The sequence below is a fragment of the Paramisgurnus dabryanus genome, chromosome 6 (assembly GCF_030506205.2).
Source record: "Paramisgurnus dabryanus chromosome 6, PD_genome_1.1, whole genome shotgun sequence".
In the NCBI taxonomy this organism is placed as follows: Eukaryota; Metazoa; Chordata; class Actinopteri; order Cypriniformes; family Cobitidae; genus Paramisgurnus; species Paramisgurnus dabryanus.
This window is the reverse complement of record NC_133342.1, coordinates 33,094,166-33,108,753: the sequence shown is the minus strand read 5'-3', so window position 1 is coordinate 33,108,753 and position 14,588 is coordinate 33,094,166. Positions and strand designations below refer to the sequence as shown.

Here is a 14,588-nt window from a genome sequence, read left to right as displayed (position 1 = left end):
ACTTGACAGCACAATTGAGTTTAAATTACAACAAACCACCATCATTGTGATCAGTGTTTGCACTTCAGCCGCTCATTTGCATTTTAAATGACACACCTAAAACGGCACACTTTTGCTCAGACCTAGATTAAGACTTAGTTTACATCTTAAAAAAATCTCATAATATGTCCCCTTTAATGTGAGCATGCCATTTTCTGCAAGCATGTGAAAAATTAGGTCGTTCAGATTTTGCCTCTTTTGTGAGGTAGGTAGCAAGGCGAATTACAATAATACCCCACCCTTAATCTGCACTATCCAACCACAGCACTGACATAGTGCAGAGAGAAAGAGGGAGAAATGAAGGACTTGACAGCACAATTGAGTTTTAATTACAACAAACCACCATCATTGTGATCAGTGTTTGTATTTCATCCGCTCATTTGCATTTTAAAGGACACACCCAAAAACGGCACACTTTTGCTCAGGCCTACAAATGAGCAATTTTATCATGCTATAATAAATTATCTGTGGAGTATTTTGAGCTAAAACTTCACATACACACTCTAGGGACACCAAAAATTTATTTTACATTTTAAAAAAATTCATAATATGACCCCTTTAAATAAATGACGTTATTTTTGTTTCGATTTAACAGTAAATAACTTGAATATATATATATATATATATATATATATATATATATATATATATATATATATATATATATATATATATATATATATATATATATATATATATTATGTGATAATAACTGCACTGAACACGCGAAAACATGGCATTATCACGGCAAATGTGTTTATGTTTGTGTTCAAATACACACAACCGAGCATGTGTATTACAGCATCCACTATGTAGTACGTACTGGATTTGGATTTATATTCACCGCGCATGCGTGTTTGAACATCCACTACGTCATCGCGCTGCAAGCTGCAGCAAGGACTTCTTGCTTTGTAGGTGTGGATGTGTTCTATAAAATGCAAATGAGCTGATGAAATGCAAACACTGATCACAATGGTGGTGGTTTGATGCAATTCAAACTCAATTGTGCTGTCAATTATTTTTTTCTCTCTCTCTTTCTATCTGCACTAAACTATATGCGGAGGCTGCAGACCTGGAGCCGGTAGATCTACGCCCCTGGCAGTTTTACGCCCCTGGCAGTTTTGTGCCCCTGTTGTTCCTCATGCGTCCAGTGGGGGGATACTAGCCTATTTACAGTTTTTTTCGATTGCTAAACGCCAGTGGGCACAACTGGAGTCACATGTGCAAAACTCTAACTACAGTCTGCACAGCAGCAGTTCATGTGGACCAAACTCTAGTTCGTTTTTCATTGCTTGAACACAGTTTTCAAAACTTAACACACTTATTCCATGACTTTAATCACAACCTGCACAACACTGTGGATTTACAGCACTTTGTTCAAATGATAACACACTGTTTTCAAAACTGTGAATCACACATTCAAAACACAATTGATTTCAGCATTGTGCCTTTCAAACACTGCTGATTGCAATTTCATATAAATATAAATTCCAATTTCATATATATATTTCATTTATATATAATATTACCTTTCATGTACTTTAAGTTTCTACCTTTTTTCTCATTACTGTAATTCCGTAAATTACTACAGACAACTGAAGCAAACTGCTAATTTTCATTTACCCTAAAAAATTATGATGTTCTAAAAAAAATATTGTGATAAATCAATAAATAAATCATTCTTTAAAGAAAACATTACTTGGTGTGACATCACTGAAATTGTTAAAACTGTAAAGATATAAAGTTAGTATTTTGTGTATTGGTGTTTGATGTTAGTGTTTTTCCTCTCAGTGTGTTGTGAGTGACAGTGTGTGTTATCTCAGTGAGGGTTGTGTTTAGTGTTTGGCTGCACGGAGCTGTTTTGAGCCATATGTTAAGAGTTGTGCTCAGGTGACTTTTGGTAGTGCAGACTGTAGTTAGAGTTTTGCACATGTAGCTCCAGTTGTGCCCACTGTCGTTTAGCAATCGAAAAAAACTGTAATATTACACATTTAAGCGTATATTGTATAAACTTAAAGTGTACACTGCAGTCTGCACACTACGGAACCACAGACAGTAGGTCTGGTCATGAATTGGTCATACCTCAATTCGTATCGCTTCAAGAAGGTCTGCTGCCATCATACGTTTTGCTGTTCTGATATAGGACTAGGCTCATATACTAAAATACAGCCTCCCCCTACTGGACGCATGAGGAACAACAGGGGCGTAAAACTGCCAGGGGGGTAAAACTTCCAGGGGCTTAGATCTTCCGGCTCCAGGTCTGCAGCCTCCCCCTAATTGCACTAAATGGCAGTGCAGTGGTTGGATAGTTCAGATTAAGGGGGCAGTATTATTTGTCCACGACACTGTAAACATGTGGTTTCTATGTCAGTAAAGGCGGTAACAAAAGGTAACGTAATTTATAAAGGTAATTTCTAATAACGTTCCCTGAAAGTGTCCAGTTTTCTTGACGGTCTAAGAACGTTTTTGTGTTGTCTGAACGTTAGAGCAGGGACGTGCACAGGGGGGTTGCTCATGTTGCCCGGGCAACTGCCCATATGCCCTTCTCGACTCAAGTTGCCCTTCCGAGGTGGAAAAAAATAAATTGTACTTTTACTTAGTTTACACTATGCAGCGTTCCTTCATTACTGTATTTTAATTAATTACGAAATTTGTATTTTATTTTTAAATTGCTATCTTGTGTTTCTGGCGCATTCGCAAATTAATGACTCGTTTGAGTCGATTCCTTACAAAGTGTTGCAAATAAATGAGTCTTTTGAGTCGATTCTTTACAAAGAGAATGGGCCAAACGTTTTACTGTAAAACAGAACAATTCTTTAAGGTAAATGAAAATTAGCACAGTCTGGAGTAATTTACGGAATTACAGTAATGAGAAAAAAGGTAGAAACTAAAAGTACATACTGTAATTCAAACAAATAATTGAGGGGCTAATCCTGCTTCTCTCTATAGCATCAGGCCATATATATATCATATTTATATGAAAGGTAATATTTTATATATATGAAATTGGAATTTATATTTATATAAAATTGCTATCAGCAGTGTTTGAAAGGCACAAGGCTGAAATCAATTCTGTTTTGAATGTGTGGTTCACAGTTTTGACAGCAGTGTGTTAGCATTTGAACAAAGTGCTGTAAATCCACAGTGTTGTGCAGGTTGTGGTTAAAGTCATGGGATTAGTGTGTAAAGTTTTGAAAACTGTGTTTAACCAATGAAAAACGAACTAGAGTTTGGTCCACATGAACTGCTGCTGTGCAGACTGTAGTTAGAGTTTTGCACATGTGACTCCAGTTGTGCCCACTGTCGTTTAGCAATCGAAAAAAAACTGTAATACTGGGGATTTTACTGTGCAGAGAACGCACTCGTTGTGGAGGTCCTCCACAGGCAAAGGGGCTCGGCATGAGCCACAGTGCCGAAGCGGCATTATCTCAACACGCTACTGCTCTTTTAGAATGGAATTCGCTCTTTTATACTCAACCGGAAAGGGGCAGGGGAACACGCTGGTGTGTAGTAGTCCGCTGCAGTGCTCAGATCGACGGCGAGTAAGGGCTTCTTCTTCGGAGCAGCGAGAAGGTTCGCGCTGAAGGAGAAAAATAGTGAGCTCTTGACGCTTGATCCCGGACTTTTATAAAGACGTGTACCATGCCCCGCACGGGCTCAAACGTCATTGGTCTGTATTTTCTACAGATGTTAACCAATAGGCTTCAATCGCGGACTAAACAGGAGTTTCCCCCATAGCGTCAGCAACTGACACAATGCGAAGTGAACCGTAGTGAAAGGGAACTAAATACTAAATACATGTTGTAAATACATGAACTTAACTTTTTCTGACTGGCTAAATACATGTTGTGGGGAGCTTCGCATTGTGCACCCTTGAAAAAACGTCACTGGCCACCACTGGTTGTTTACATTCTTTATACAGGTTATATTTGTAAAATATAAAAAATTTTACTCCATAAAACTTTTCTGGCAATCACAGTTGTTTTTTTACAGTGTGACCTTTAAGGTTTCATGGTCCTATGTGTTCTTGTTTTGTTTTATGTTGGAGCATGGAGTCTGGATTTCACAAATTCTTGGCATTGTTTGTCATGTGGTTGAAACTAAAAAACTGTGCAAACGGGTCATGGAGTTGGTGTTATGGTCCATGTTGTCAGTATTTTACAATTATTCAGTGTGCATGATGTAAAAAACAATACACTGTACAGTAAATGATAAAAACAACAAGAAATGTGAAGCCGGCTATTATGAGGCTTTTATTTTGTTTGACTATTATAAAAATCTCACACGAACATAACATCTCTTTAATTAAACTGGTAATACAATTTTATAATGAATAATTGAGAGTTAGTACTTGATTATTTAACTGTAATGTTATTCATGGTAGAATTGTTGACAGACAGATTTCTAATTGTGTAATAATACCACAAATTTGTTTAGTTACTTATATCCTGAATGAGGCACATTATTTGATTTCTATTTCACATATGATAGGACGTTTATCACAGTCAGTATCATCCCAAAAACCAGTCCCCACTCTGAGAACACTACAGTCTTGTACACTTTTATAATCATCAGGCTGACCTGAATCCCAGTTGGTAAAAGTCAAGGGTTTTCCATTAATGTCTACAAACTGTCCTTCTTTATCTCTGTCTGTGGCTCCAATATATGGATACCTGTTTAGATCATCTAAACCACTGGCCACTGATACTTTTACCAAAGCCTTATTTTCATCAGCATTTCTTGGCAAAGCAATTGCTCCACCAAATTCTTTGCAGTATTGAATCCCCTTATCAATGCTTTCTACAAAGCCATCATAAACAAAATATTTCTGTCCAACCTTTCTGAATGCATCAAAACTAGCAACTTTCTCTATCATGGCAATCTTAGCAGAGAGATCATGCATCTGAGATTGTAGGGACGTGACGTCACTTCCAGGACTCCCTGAAAACAGAATAATTACTTCAATTTACACATTTTCATTATAGTCAAGCAACTCTACTGAATGAAACATGCTCCATAATGTCTATTTTTTACTTAAGTTGTGAATATAAAAACTAATTATAATAACTTCATATGATTTATAATACCTTGTTGCCCCTTCGGGCCAGAAGGTCCAGGAAAGCCAGGCCTACCGACTGGACCAGGAATGCCAGGAAAGCCTATGGAAGTAAGATAGTTGTAAAAAACTAAACCTTCTCCATCTCTCTTGATTACAACAATCATTGTCCACATCCCTGTGCTTATTCACTCTCACACTAACCTGGATCCCCCTTTGAGCCAGGAAGTCCAGGTATGCCAGGATAGCCAGGCCTACCAGCTGGACCAGGAAAGCCTATGGAAGTAAGATAGTTGTAAAAAACTAAACCTTCTCCATCTCTCTTCATCACAACAATCACTGTCCATATCCCTGTGCTTATACACTCTCACACTAACCTGGATCCCCCTTCTCTCCTTTAGGTCCAGTGGGAATCATGGCCACATTTGCATTTGGCTTGGACATGACGTCGCCTCCAGAAAGCCCTGATAGCAGAATTATTAAGTTATTCTTATTGGCTGAAATTCATATGATGGTATAATCATATAACTCACTCTCAGGTGAAACATGTTTGTCCCCCAAAAACATGAATTTAAGTTTGTTTGATGTTATGAATTGCTTGACATATAAACAGCATCAAACCATTAAATTTACCATCTAGATAAAATTGGTGGTAAAGGCAGTAAATTATCTTACTTGACCCAAAAATCTTTTAGTCTGAACTATAGAATCTCATTACATACAATAACCTAATATACAGTAACTAATGTTTAATACCAGTTCACCTGTATCTCCTTTAGATCCTTGTGGTCCAGGTGGTCCTGCATTACCAGGTGGTCCCTGCACTCCTGAGTACAAAAAAAAATCATTCTCCAGCTCTCTGTGTTACACATTCTGTTACGTACCGACTCAATCACATCAGGCATTTATTCACTCATTCACCTCGTTCTCCCTTCTCTCCTTTAGGTCCACAGTTCTGAGATTCATCTCCATACAGTAGTTGTGGGCCGAACTGAAGCAGCAGAAGAACACTGATGTATGGCATTAACAGAGACACCTGACAGTGGGAAAAACCTTAGAGACCTTTTAACCACAGGCACACTTGTTTATTTGAGCTTATTCAGTCATTTTGAACATTTACACCAGCTTCACTGAGTTCAAACACTTTTGTAAAAAAAACCTCACATGAAATTTACATCTGCAAAAACATGCAAAATGTTTTTTTATCACTTTGTGTAAATTTTTGTCAAATCAACATATAAAGAGTTTGGTTCCAAAACGCGATAAACAGCATTAAAAAAAATTGTTACCACCAAAATCAGTATTGTATCAGGTCAGTATTAAAAAGTAAATTCTTTATTTAACGCAAAATCCTGTGATAGGATTTTAAATGCTGTGTTATTCTGTCATCTTTTCTCCCTTTGGTCCCAAAATGCAATAACGCCAGCCCTTCTTTGCAGAATACAATAAATCGGCTCAACAAATCGCAGCGCACCATTCCACACAATGTAAACAACAATGGCGGCGCGTACACACAGAATCCTAGTTTTCCTCATCTACTTTGTACTTCGTGATCAACAAACAAACAAAATAGTAACTTTCATAGCATTGATAAACCTGTGGTGGTTTTCTGTGGTGGGGAAGAAACATAAGCCATCAAAATCGAATAATTTTTGTGAGATGCACTCGAGCAATGGAAAGACGCCAGCTGTTGTTTGTTATAACAAGACAGCATCAAGCTTCTGTCATGCTAACACATTGACCGCAGAGGATCTTATGAAAAACCTTCCATTATTTTACTCGAAGTTATTGAAAATCAAGCAGAGCCAAAACATTTTACAGCTGATCGCTGTCAAAAAAGTTTAGCAAGTAAGTAAGTGTTTTGATTAATGCCATTAACTGTTAATCAGTATATACCACTAGTCAAATAAATGATATGACACATGTAATCCACGAGCAAGTGATGCCACAATCAGAGTATGAATCTCAACCATGGTGACAATTAACCACATTTCGGGCCACATTTGGTTTATTCCAAGATTAGGCCATGTCTGTTGTGCAGCATTTTTGCCAAAGGTGGCCCATATTTGTTGTTTGATATTTGGGCCATATTCACTATTTGTCAGATGGGCCACTTTCGGTTCATATTCAGATGACATGTTGCCGTGGGCAACGCATCTTTGCCTTTTGAAGGCCCACATGTGATTTGATATATTTGGCCCATTTTTGCTATTTTACATGTGAGCCACTTTAGGTTCACATCCCTTTTATTCGGGCCATAGGAAGACCAGCAGTGCCGCATCTTTGCCTAAAGTGGCCCAGATGTGCTTGCTATCTGGGTTTGTAACAGGAAAAAAGTGGTTTTCATCTTGTCACTTTCTTGGTATAGAAAACACATTTTTACCCAAATTAGTCAAAATTTTACTTAAAAATAAGTTAAACCATTTAACTTGATTTTCACAGCAAAAAGTCCAGTGTTTTAAGTACACTTTAAAGTTTGTACAGCTCCACACTTATCACTGTCAAAATATAAAAAAATTAACACTTGGCCAGAGTTTATTTGACTCACAAAAGTGTTAAAGGGGTAATTTTATGAGATTTTTTCAGGTGTAAAATAAGTCTTTGGTTATTTGCACTCTTCCCCAGAGTGCATGTGGTTTTATGGTGCATTTATACCAGACGTGGAAGAGGTGGCAAGCGTAAGTCATTTACATGTTAAGTCAACGCAAAGACGCGAATAGGCATCCTACGGTGCAAAAATGCGGTGCGTGGTGCGGAATGCTCGGATGGCGCGTTCTGCGTGAAATGAGCGTTGACGTGTGATTTGTGCGAGTTGAAAAATCTGAACTTTGGCGGATTTTTGTGCCGCATACACCAATCAGGAGCTTGCTCTAGCAGTGACTACAGGAAGCGAGCGGAGGCCGTAAAAAAAAAAAAAGAAGGAGAATGATCTTTGCTATTCGAGACATCTTCGTACTTTTACAGGAATTAAAAGGAACTTTGTTTAGAAGAAAGTAAGTGAGGAGGTCGAACAATCTGGTTGTTTACTCAATTTGAGCTATATAAGCACTTCCTTGACACAAATTTATGTGTTAATGTCTCACATGACTAGAATGAAGCGAGCAAACTTAAATTGTTCAAGCGTCCAACTATGGCCAAATAGTGTGTTTTTGCTACCTCTTCCATTTCCAGACAGAAATGTTTGTCTGACCTGACGAAGACCTGTTTGGTTGAAACGTTGTCTTTTAGTTAATAAATACTGAGAGCAGCAGCAGTGTGCCATTCTTTGTTTTATGTATTACTTTATTTTTGTGATCGAGCACCTGCGTGTAAAAGTTTTTGGATGTGCACACATTCTACTTCTTATTTAAATCAAACAACAAACAAACTCGTAAAATGTAAAATGCAATCTTAGGTTTCAAACAGAGATGGTGTTTTTTTAAGTTTTATCTTTTCACAAGCAAAAACTTAAAATTGTAAATAGAATTAACTTGCAAAACCAAGTTGTTTTGTTTCTTTATGTTGCAGTTTTATTACAGTTAAAACCCATCCCACTGAGCAAAGCGTCTTAAAAAGACGTCATTTCGACGTCCCATGAGGAGCCAGAATGAAAGTTTTTATGACGTCTTTTTATGACGTGTTCTGAACATCCAAGATTGATGTCAAGGGGACCTCCACGCAAAGTAAAACTATTTAAAATGTGGCCATTTTAGGCATTATATGTGTATATATTATCTTTATATATGAATAAATGTTCAAAAATATTGCTTATAGATAATTCCCAAATATACCAGTTCCACCTTAACTGTCTCTCTCTATCGTTCAATAATTGAAGTGAAGTGACGTGAACTTCACTCTCCCTCGCTTGCTCTCGCTGGATAATTGTTACATGTACATTCTCTAAAGCAATGTCATCACTATTACAAAAAGTTGTTTTAACAAAGCATTGTTTTGAAGTAGGACCATACTGACTAAACATACAAAATTCACTCTATTTTTTTCATTTCTACCTGCTCGTTTTTGAGAATTTACAAGATTCTGATGTTTTATTGAACATGTTTTGTCACCATCATGGTGATCAGTGTTTCCTTTAGTTGGGTAGTTTGACTCTTTGTTTTTATATTGTAGTGTGTGTGTGCTTGATGATGGCGTTTTTAAAACACATTACTATTGCACAAAGTGTTTGTTACAAATGCAACTTACTTGTGGCTTCACATTAATTACATTGATGGTCAGAAGTGATGATATAATATAACTGAACTAACAACACCAATAAAGCATAATAAATTTACTTAAAAATTAAACTTGGGTCTAATTTTTGTTTGGAGCTGCAATAAACATACTTCGGGGCTTACTGTAACTGAAAATGAAATCTCATGGCTGTAATCAAAAATGTAAAGTCTAGAATTTTTTTGACACAGATGCAGACATCAAGAATCAGCTCATGAATCACAACGATGGTGAGTTTTCTAAATGTAGCAGTGCATTGCACCAGCGTATTATAAAAACTCATGAGTCCAGAGAGTGTTACCACTGTTGTGATTCATGGGCTGATTCTTGATGTCTGCATATGTGACAATGAAATCTGGACTTTTAATTGTATATAAGCGCTTCCCAGTGGTGGTATGAACCTAAATAAGTTGGATGTGACACCTCAAATCAACTGAGAAATTGAGACAATACTACATGGTTAACAAAATTAATTTACAGACTTTACATATGTGGTATAAATCTTGGTAAACTTTCAATGAAGTTGTAAGATCCACATGTGAGTTTTGTTTATAACAAATTTTCTTTGCAACAAATAACATGCTTTAGCAAACACTCTTATAAAGACCAATCACTCATATGAAGAGTCAAACTACCCAACTAAAGGAATCACTGATCGTCATTATGGTGACAAAACATTTTCAATAAAACATCAGCATATACATCTCTGTTAATTAAAAAGAGAGAGAGAGAGAGAGAGAGAGAGAGAGAGAGAGAGAAAGAGAGAGAGAGAAAGAGAGAGCATTTAAGGTGGAACTTTATCTATGAGCAGTGCTTTGTTTTTGAACACACATTCATGTATAAAGATTACATTATTTTATCAGCTTAACAAAATTTTTCTACAAAAATACACGTGATGTTTATGTTTTTTGACTCAGAACTCATAGACCACATTTGTATAAAATGTTTTTGAATTGATTTCCCGAACCCCTTTTGGACGTCTACCTGACGTCCAAGAGGGGTCATAGTCAGACGTCCAGATACTGTACCTGATCTGCACGTTGTATAGACGTACAGAAAAGCAAGTAGAGGTAGCTGCAGGCTGGAGCAATGGGCGTGGCAAGAGGTCGGAAAGAAATGGGGCGTGCCACGAGGAATGGGGCGTGCCGTAAGGTCTTTTCAATTGGACGCGAAAAGCTTCCTGATCCGCATAAAAGCGAGCCATAAACTTAATCACTATATATTATGTTGCTTGTTGATGTATTAATATAAACAATTTTATCGTAACACATAGAGCAACACTCACACGCTGTTTGCTGATTCACTCACTTCTTTTACTGCTTTATTCAGTACAGAACTCACTCTAATATAGAACACTGTTGCCCCCTAATGGCAACTCTTCATATAGCACAACATTTAGCTGCATATATAACACTATACAAAATACATTTCTTTCACTGTTAAAATAACAATAATGATATTGAGAATTCATTCAAAAGTACGTTACCTTCGACACCTTATGTATGGCGCGGGTTACATGACGTCATCACCACCGCAACATTTTCAGGATCAATCATTAAAAACATTCGTAATGTTTGTGATAAATGCACTTTTTGTAAAACATCACTTAAAGATATTAAACATTTATTTTTGTATTGCCCTTTTTCTATTTCATTTTGGACTGACTTCAAAATAGATATTCCCTTAAATAGAAATTCCCAGTATTAGAATTTAGAACCTCATGACATTTTACTTTGTTTCCAAAGCCCATATTTTTCTGGAAAAAAATTATATAATTAAATTATTTTGTCGACTTTTTATATGCATAATACACAAATAAAAGAAACCCTCCTATATTACCTTTTATAAGACCTCGCAGTATACTTTGAAACCCGTTCAACCATGAGATCACAAAACAAAAAGTTTTTGAAAATATCTATAACTACTTTGATGCATAAACTTTTATTTTTGTATTCATTTGTATTTTTCATTTTATACTTGTTATTCTCCGATTTACACATTTAGAGCTGTATTTACAATGCTTTGTATTCATCGTTTTTATTGCACTATACTTGAAATGTCTGTATTTGAACTAAATAATAAAATAAAAAAATCATTAAAAAACAAATTATTATTTTAGAGATAAAAATGTCTCTGAAAGTAATGTTATTTTTATAAAAATGGTACAGCAAATGTTTTGGCTGTATAAAGGCATATAATATATATATCACCATATAATTATTAAATGAAGTAAAAGTAAAAACGGTTTAATAAACTTCTTTTTAGTGACATTAATCAATTAAGCAAAACAAACACCATTTTATCCAAAAAACATTTATTCAGTCATTTTTACAATATTTTTTTTGAAACGTCAATTGAAGTTGTCATCAAAAGCTTGTGTTCTTGTGTTCAAAACTCATTCCTTCGAACAGAAGCCATCAAACTCTCTATCTAAATAGAACGCACAGTGACCCCCCTTCATGGCGAACCGCGCGAAGTCTGTGGCTTTGCAAATGGCTTTGTATCTTGCGATATTCACGATAGGTCTAACAACATTGAGAGCACAGAACAGACATCGACATAAATCGCCGACTCGGATGTCTTCGATGCAAATGCTGTCATTAATTTTTCTCACTGTAACATGTATCTGTCAACAACAATTAAATAATCCCCGAAGCTGAAAAGACGTCAAGCAAAGAGACCATCAAATTATATCGCAGATGTATTATATCCATCTTCTTCTTTCCATCAAAAGAAAATTACGATTTCTTTTTAGCTAAAGGAAATGACGTATAACTATGGTTACGGCTGATTGGCCAACGCAGTTGCCAGGAGGAAGCTCATTTGACCAATGAGAAACCTCTTACCACGCCCCATACCTCCTGCAACGCCCCTACCTCTTGCCACGCCCATTGCTCCAGGCTGCAGCTACCCCTGTCTCCAGAAAAGGGCCTGGACCAACCGACCTAATATAGACATGATCTGCACGTCGGGGAGACGTCTCATGTTTGGTGGGATGGTATTACTTATGCAACATGTGGTTTATCTGTACATGTGAATAATACTGTTTCCCACAAAGATTCATTATATTGTTTGTGATTTTTTTTACAAAGAAATCCACACAAGCCACCTGTATGCCTCACGAGAATATTTAGAAAATAATCTTCAGATGTGTGACTTGTAAACAGGAACATCTGTCTTATTGAAATTATATAACTGACATAAAGAACATAACTTACCTAGTCTTTTCATAAACAACATTTTAAAGCTTGTTTAGTTATAAGCAAGTCTTTGTCTAAGCCTTTACAGACCACAACAAATTATTTATGTGCGCAGACATGACAATTCAATTCAACTCTACAGTACTTTTACTATAATAATAAATGCACAGTAATCTTAAAGTTTCTCAGATGAGCTTCTTTTCTGTATCACAGTAAACCAATTTTACAGCATACAGCTTTCAGACTGTAATAATTTAAAGTGGATGTTATTATTGTGCATAAAACAACATTATGTATTACAACATTTTGATAGCAATTATTCTCATGTATTTTGAAAAGCATTCAGTTACATACCATTTTACTGCAGGAGTAGTTAACTGTCAATGTAAGATCAGCAAAACTAAAACCACACAACTGATCCAGACACAGGAGGCTCTTCTTGCTTTAAATTTGAGGGGCTTGTTGTTTGCGCAGTCAATGAGATGTGAGAGGAGGTCTAAAAGGGGAGAAGCGATGACCAAATTCTACAATTCCTCATGGAGGAAGCAAAATCGAAAAGCAGACTTAAATGAGACAAAATGAAAGGATGAGTGAAATTACTATAGGAACCTGTAGGGAAATTGTAGTTTGCAGTTTTAGAAACAGTAGTCTACAGTAAAATGTACATTACGGAGGATACAGCATGAGTGATTTTTTATTCTGCCAAAAACAACTGTGAAAGTGTGCATGCCTGTAGGTTAGCGTTTCTCAACGGGGGCGGTAATACCCCCCTAGGGCATCAGGAGTGCTGGAAGCAAGATTTTTGAAAGAGGGCGTTCAGGTGTTTTTGTTCTTTTTACAGGCTTTTACGAGTTTACACAGAAAATCAAGGAATAAAAATGAATAAAAGGGATGTGAACCTAAAATGGCTCACATGTAAAATAGCAAAAATGGGCTAATAAAATCAAATCACATGAAATAGGATCAAGGATTATTAGTCTAATCCCTGTCCATGAAACCTCAATCAGACATGATATTATAACCTCAGCACGTAAGACAGTGTATCAAATCAAACTTATCTGGGAACAGAACATTGCAATCATAATACTTTGTTTTCAGTATTTTTTGTTTTCTTCTCCTTCCCTCATTATTCACATTTTAGTCTAAATAAACCTGTAGTAACAGCGGGTAGACATTTAACTCTGTATACTGTAATTTTGAGGAAGGAGATCACAATTACCTGATAACTTTTCAGGCTATAAGGTATTTACTGTATGTCTTTACACTAATACAACCTTTTGCACTGTACATAGGTCTCTGGTAATTTCCACTGTCTGAAGGCAAATCATTGTGAATTTTGGGTGGAGCTTTGAAGACTCTCATTAAGACACACACATGTGTCTCCAGTATTCACCAGCTGTGGTTCAAAAATGATGTTTCTGTGCTGTCTGCTTGTGTTTGTAACACACGGTAAGTGATATACTGAAATCTTAGTTTAATACTGGTAGTATATACTGGCATGTAAGTTCAAAATGCAAAGTACATAAATAATCAAATACTGTATTTTAATTGCATATTAGCTCTTTGTTTGATATTTGGTAAATATCTTCTTTCGGTCATTTTTTTAACCAATGAGTTTTATATTTAATATGCAGATGCGTGTTTTGCACAATCAATAAAACAACAGGAGAGGAATCTTCATGTCGCTGAAGGGATGATGGTCAACCTCTCATGCTAATAGGATGGCAGTGCAGACAGTTTACACTGGTATCGACAGTATCCTGGATCAACACCTACATTTCTGCTTCTTATCTATGAGTCTTCAACATGGAATGTAAAGTACGCAGAGCCTCGTGTCCCAAGACTGGATGTCAAACTGCTTATGAGAGAAAAGCAAGTGTATCTGGAGATCTCATCTGTTAAAGTCACAGACTCTGCTTTCTATTACTGTGCACTGATGCCCACAGTGACAGGAAACACAACAACACTGTACAAAAACCTCCATGAATAAATCAATGAACAAATCATTTTCAAATTAAATCACTTCAGTAAATTTACATCTAACTTGTATGTCGTAGCATACAAAAATTCACTGTCCACTCAAT

General features: G+C 36.4%; 1 protein-coding gene across 1 annotated transcript; it reads right to left on the bottom strand.

Annotated features, from left to right (window-relative positions):
- Window positions 1-4,267: 4,267 nt before the first annotated feature.
- On the bottom strand, window positions 4,268-13,014 carry LOC135767048 (uncharacterized). Its single transcript, XM_065276637.1, has 7 exons — window positions 12,859-13,014; window positions 6,017-6,131; window positions 5,860-5,922; window positions 5,473-5,559; window positions 5,300-5,371; window positions 5,127-5,198; window positions 4,268-4,980 (listed from the first exon to the last, which is right to left on the bottom strand). The coding sequence occupies exons 1-7, from the start codon at window positions 12,859-12,861 to the stop codon at window positions 4,502-4,504; spliced, it is 891 nt and encodes a 296-aa protein (XP_065132709.1). The 5' UTR covers window positions 12,862-13,014; the 3' UTR covers window positions 4,268-4,501.
- Between the last annotated feature and the right edge of the window lie 1,574 nt (window positions 13,015-14,588).

Bases quoted from the DNA above. Each gene is read 5' to 3' on its own strand.
- LOC135767048 (XM_065276637.1), bottom strand. The intron at 5,560-5,859 runs GTGAACTGGTAT...TTCTGCTATCAG, and splicing joins AGGATCTAAAGGAGATACAG to GGCTTTCTGGAGGCGACGTC. The intron at 5,199-5,299 runs GTTAGTGTGAGA...TTACTTCCATAG, and splicing joins TGGCTCAAAGGGGGATCCAG to GCTTTCCTGGCATTCCTGGT.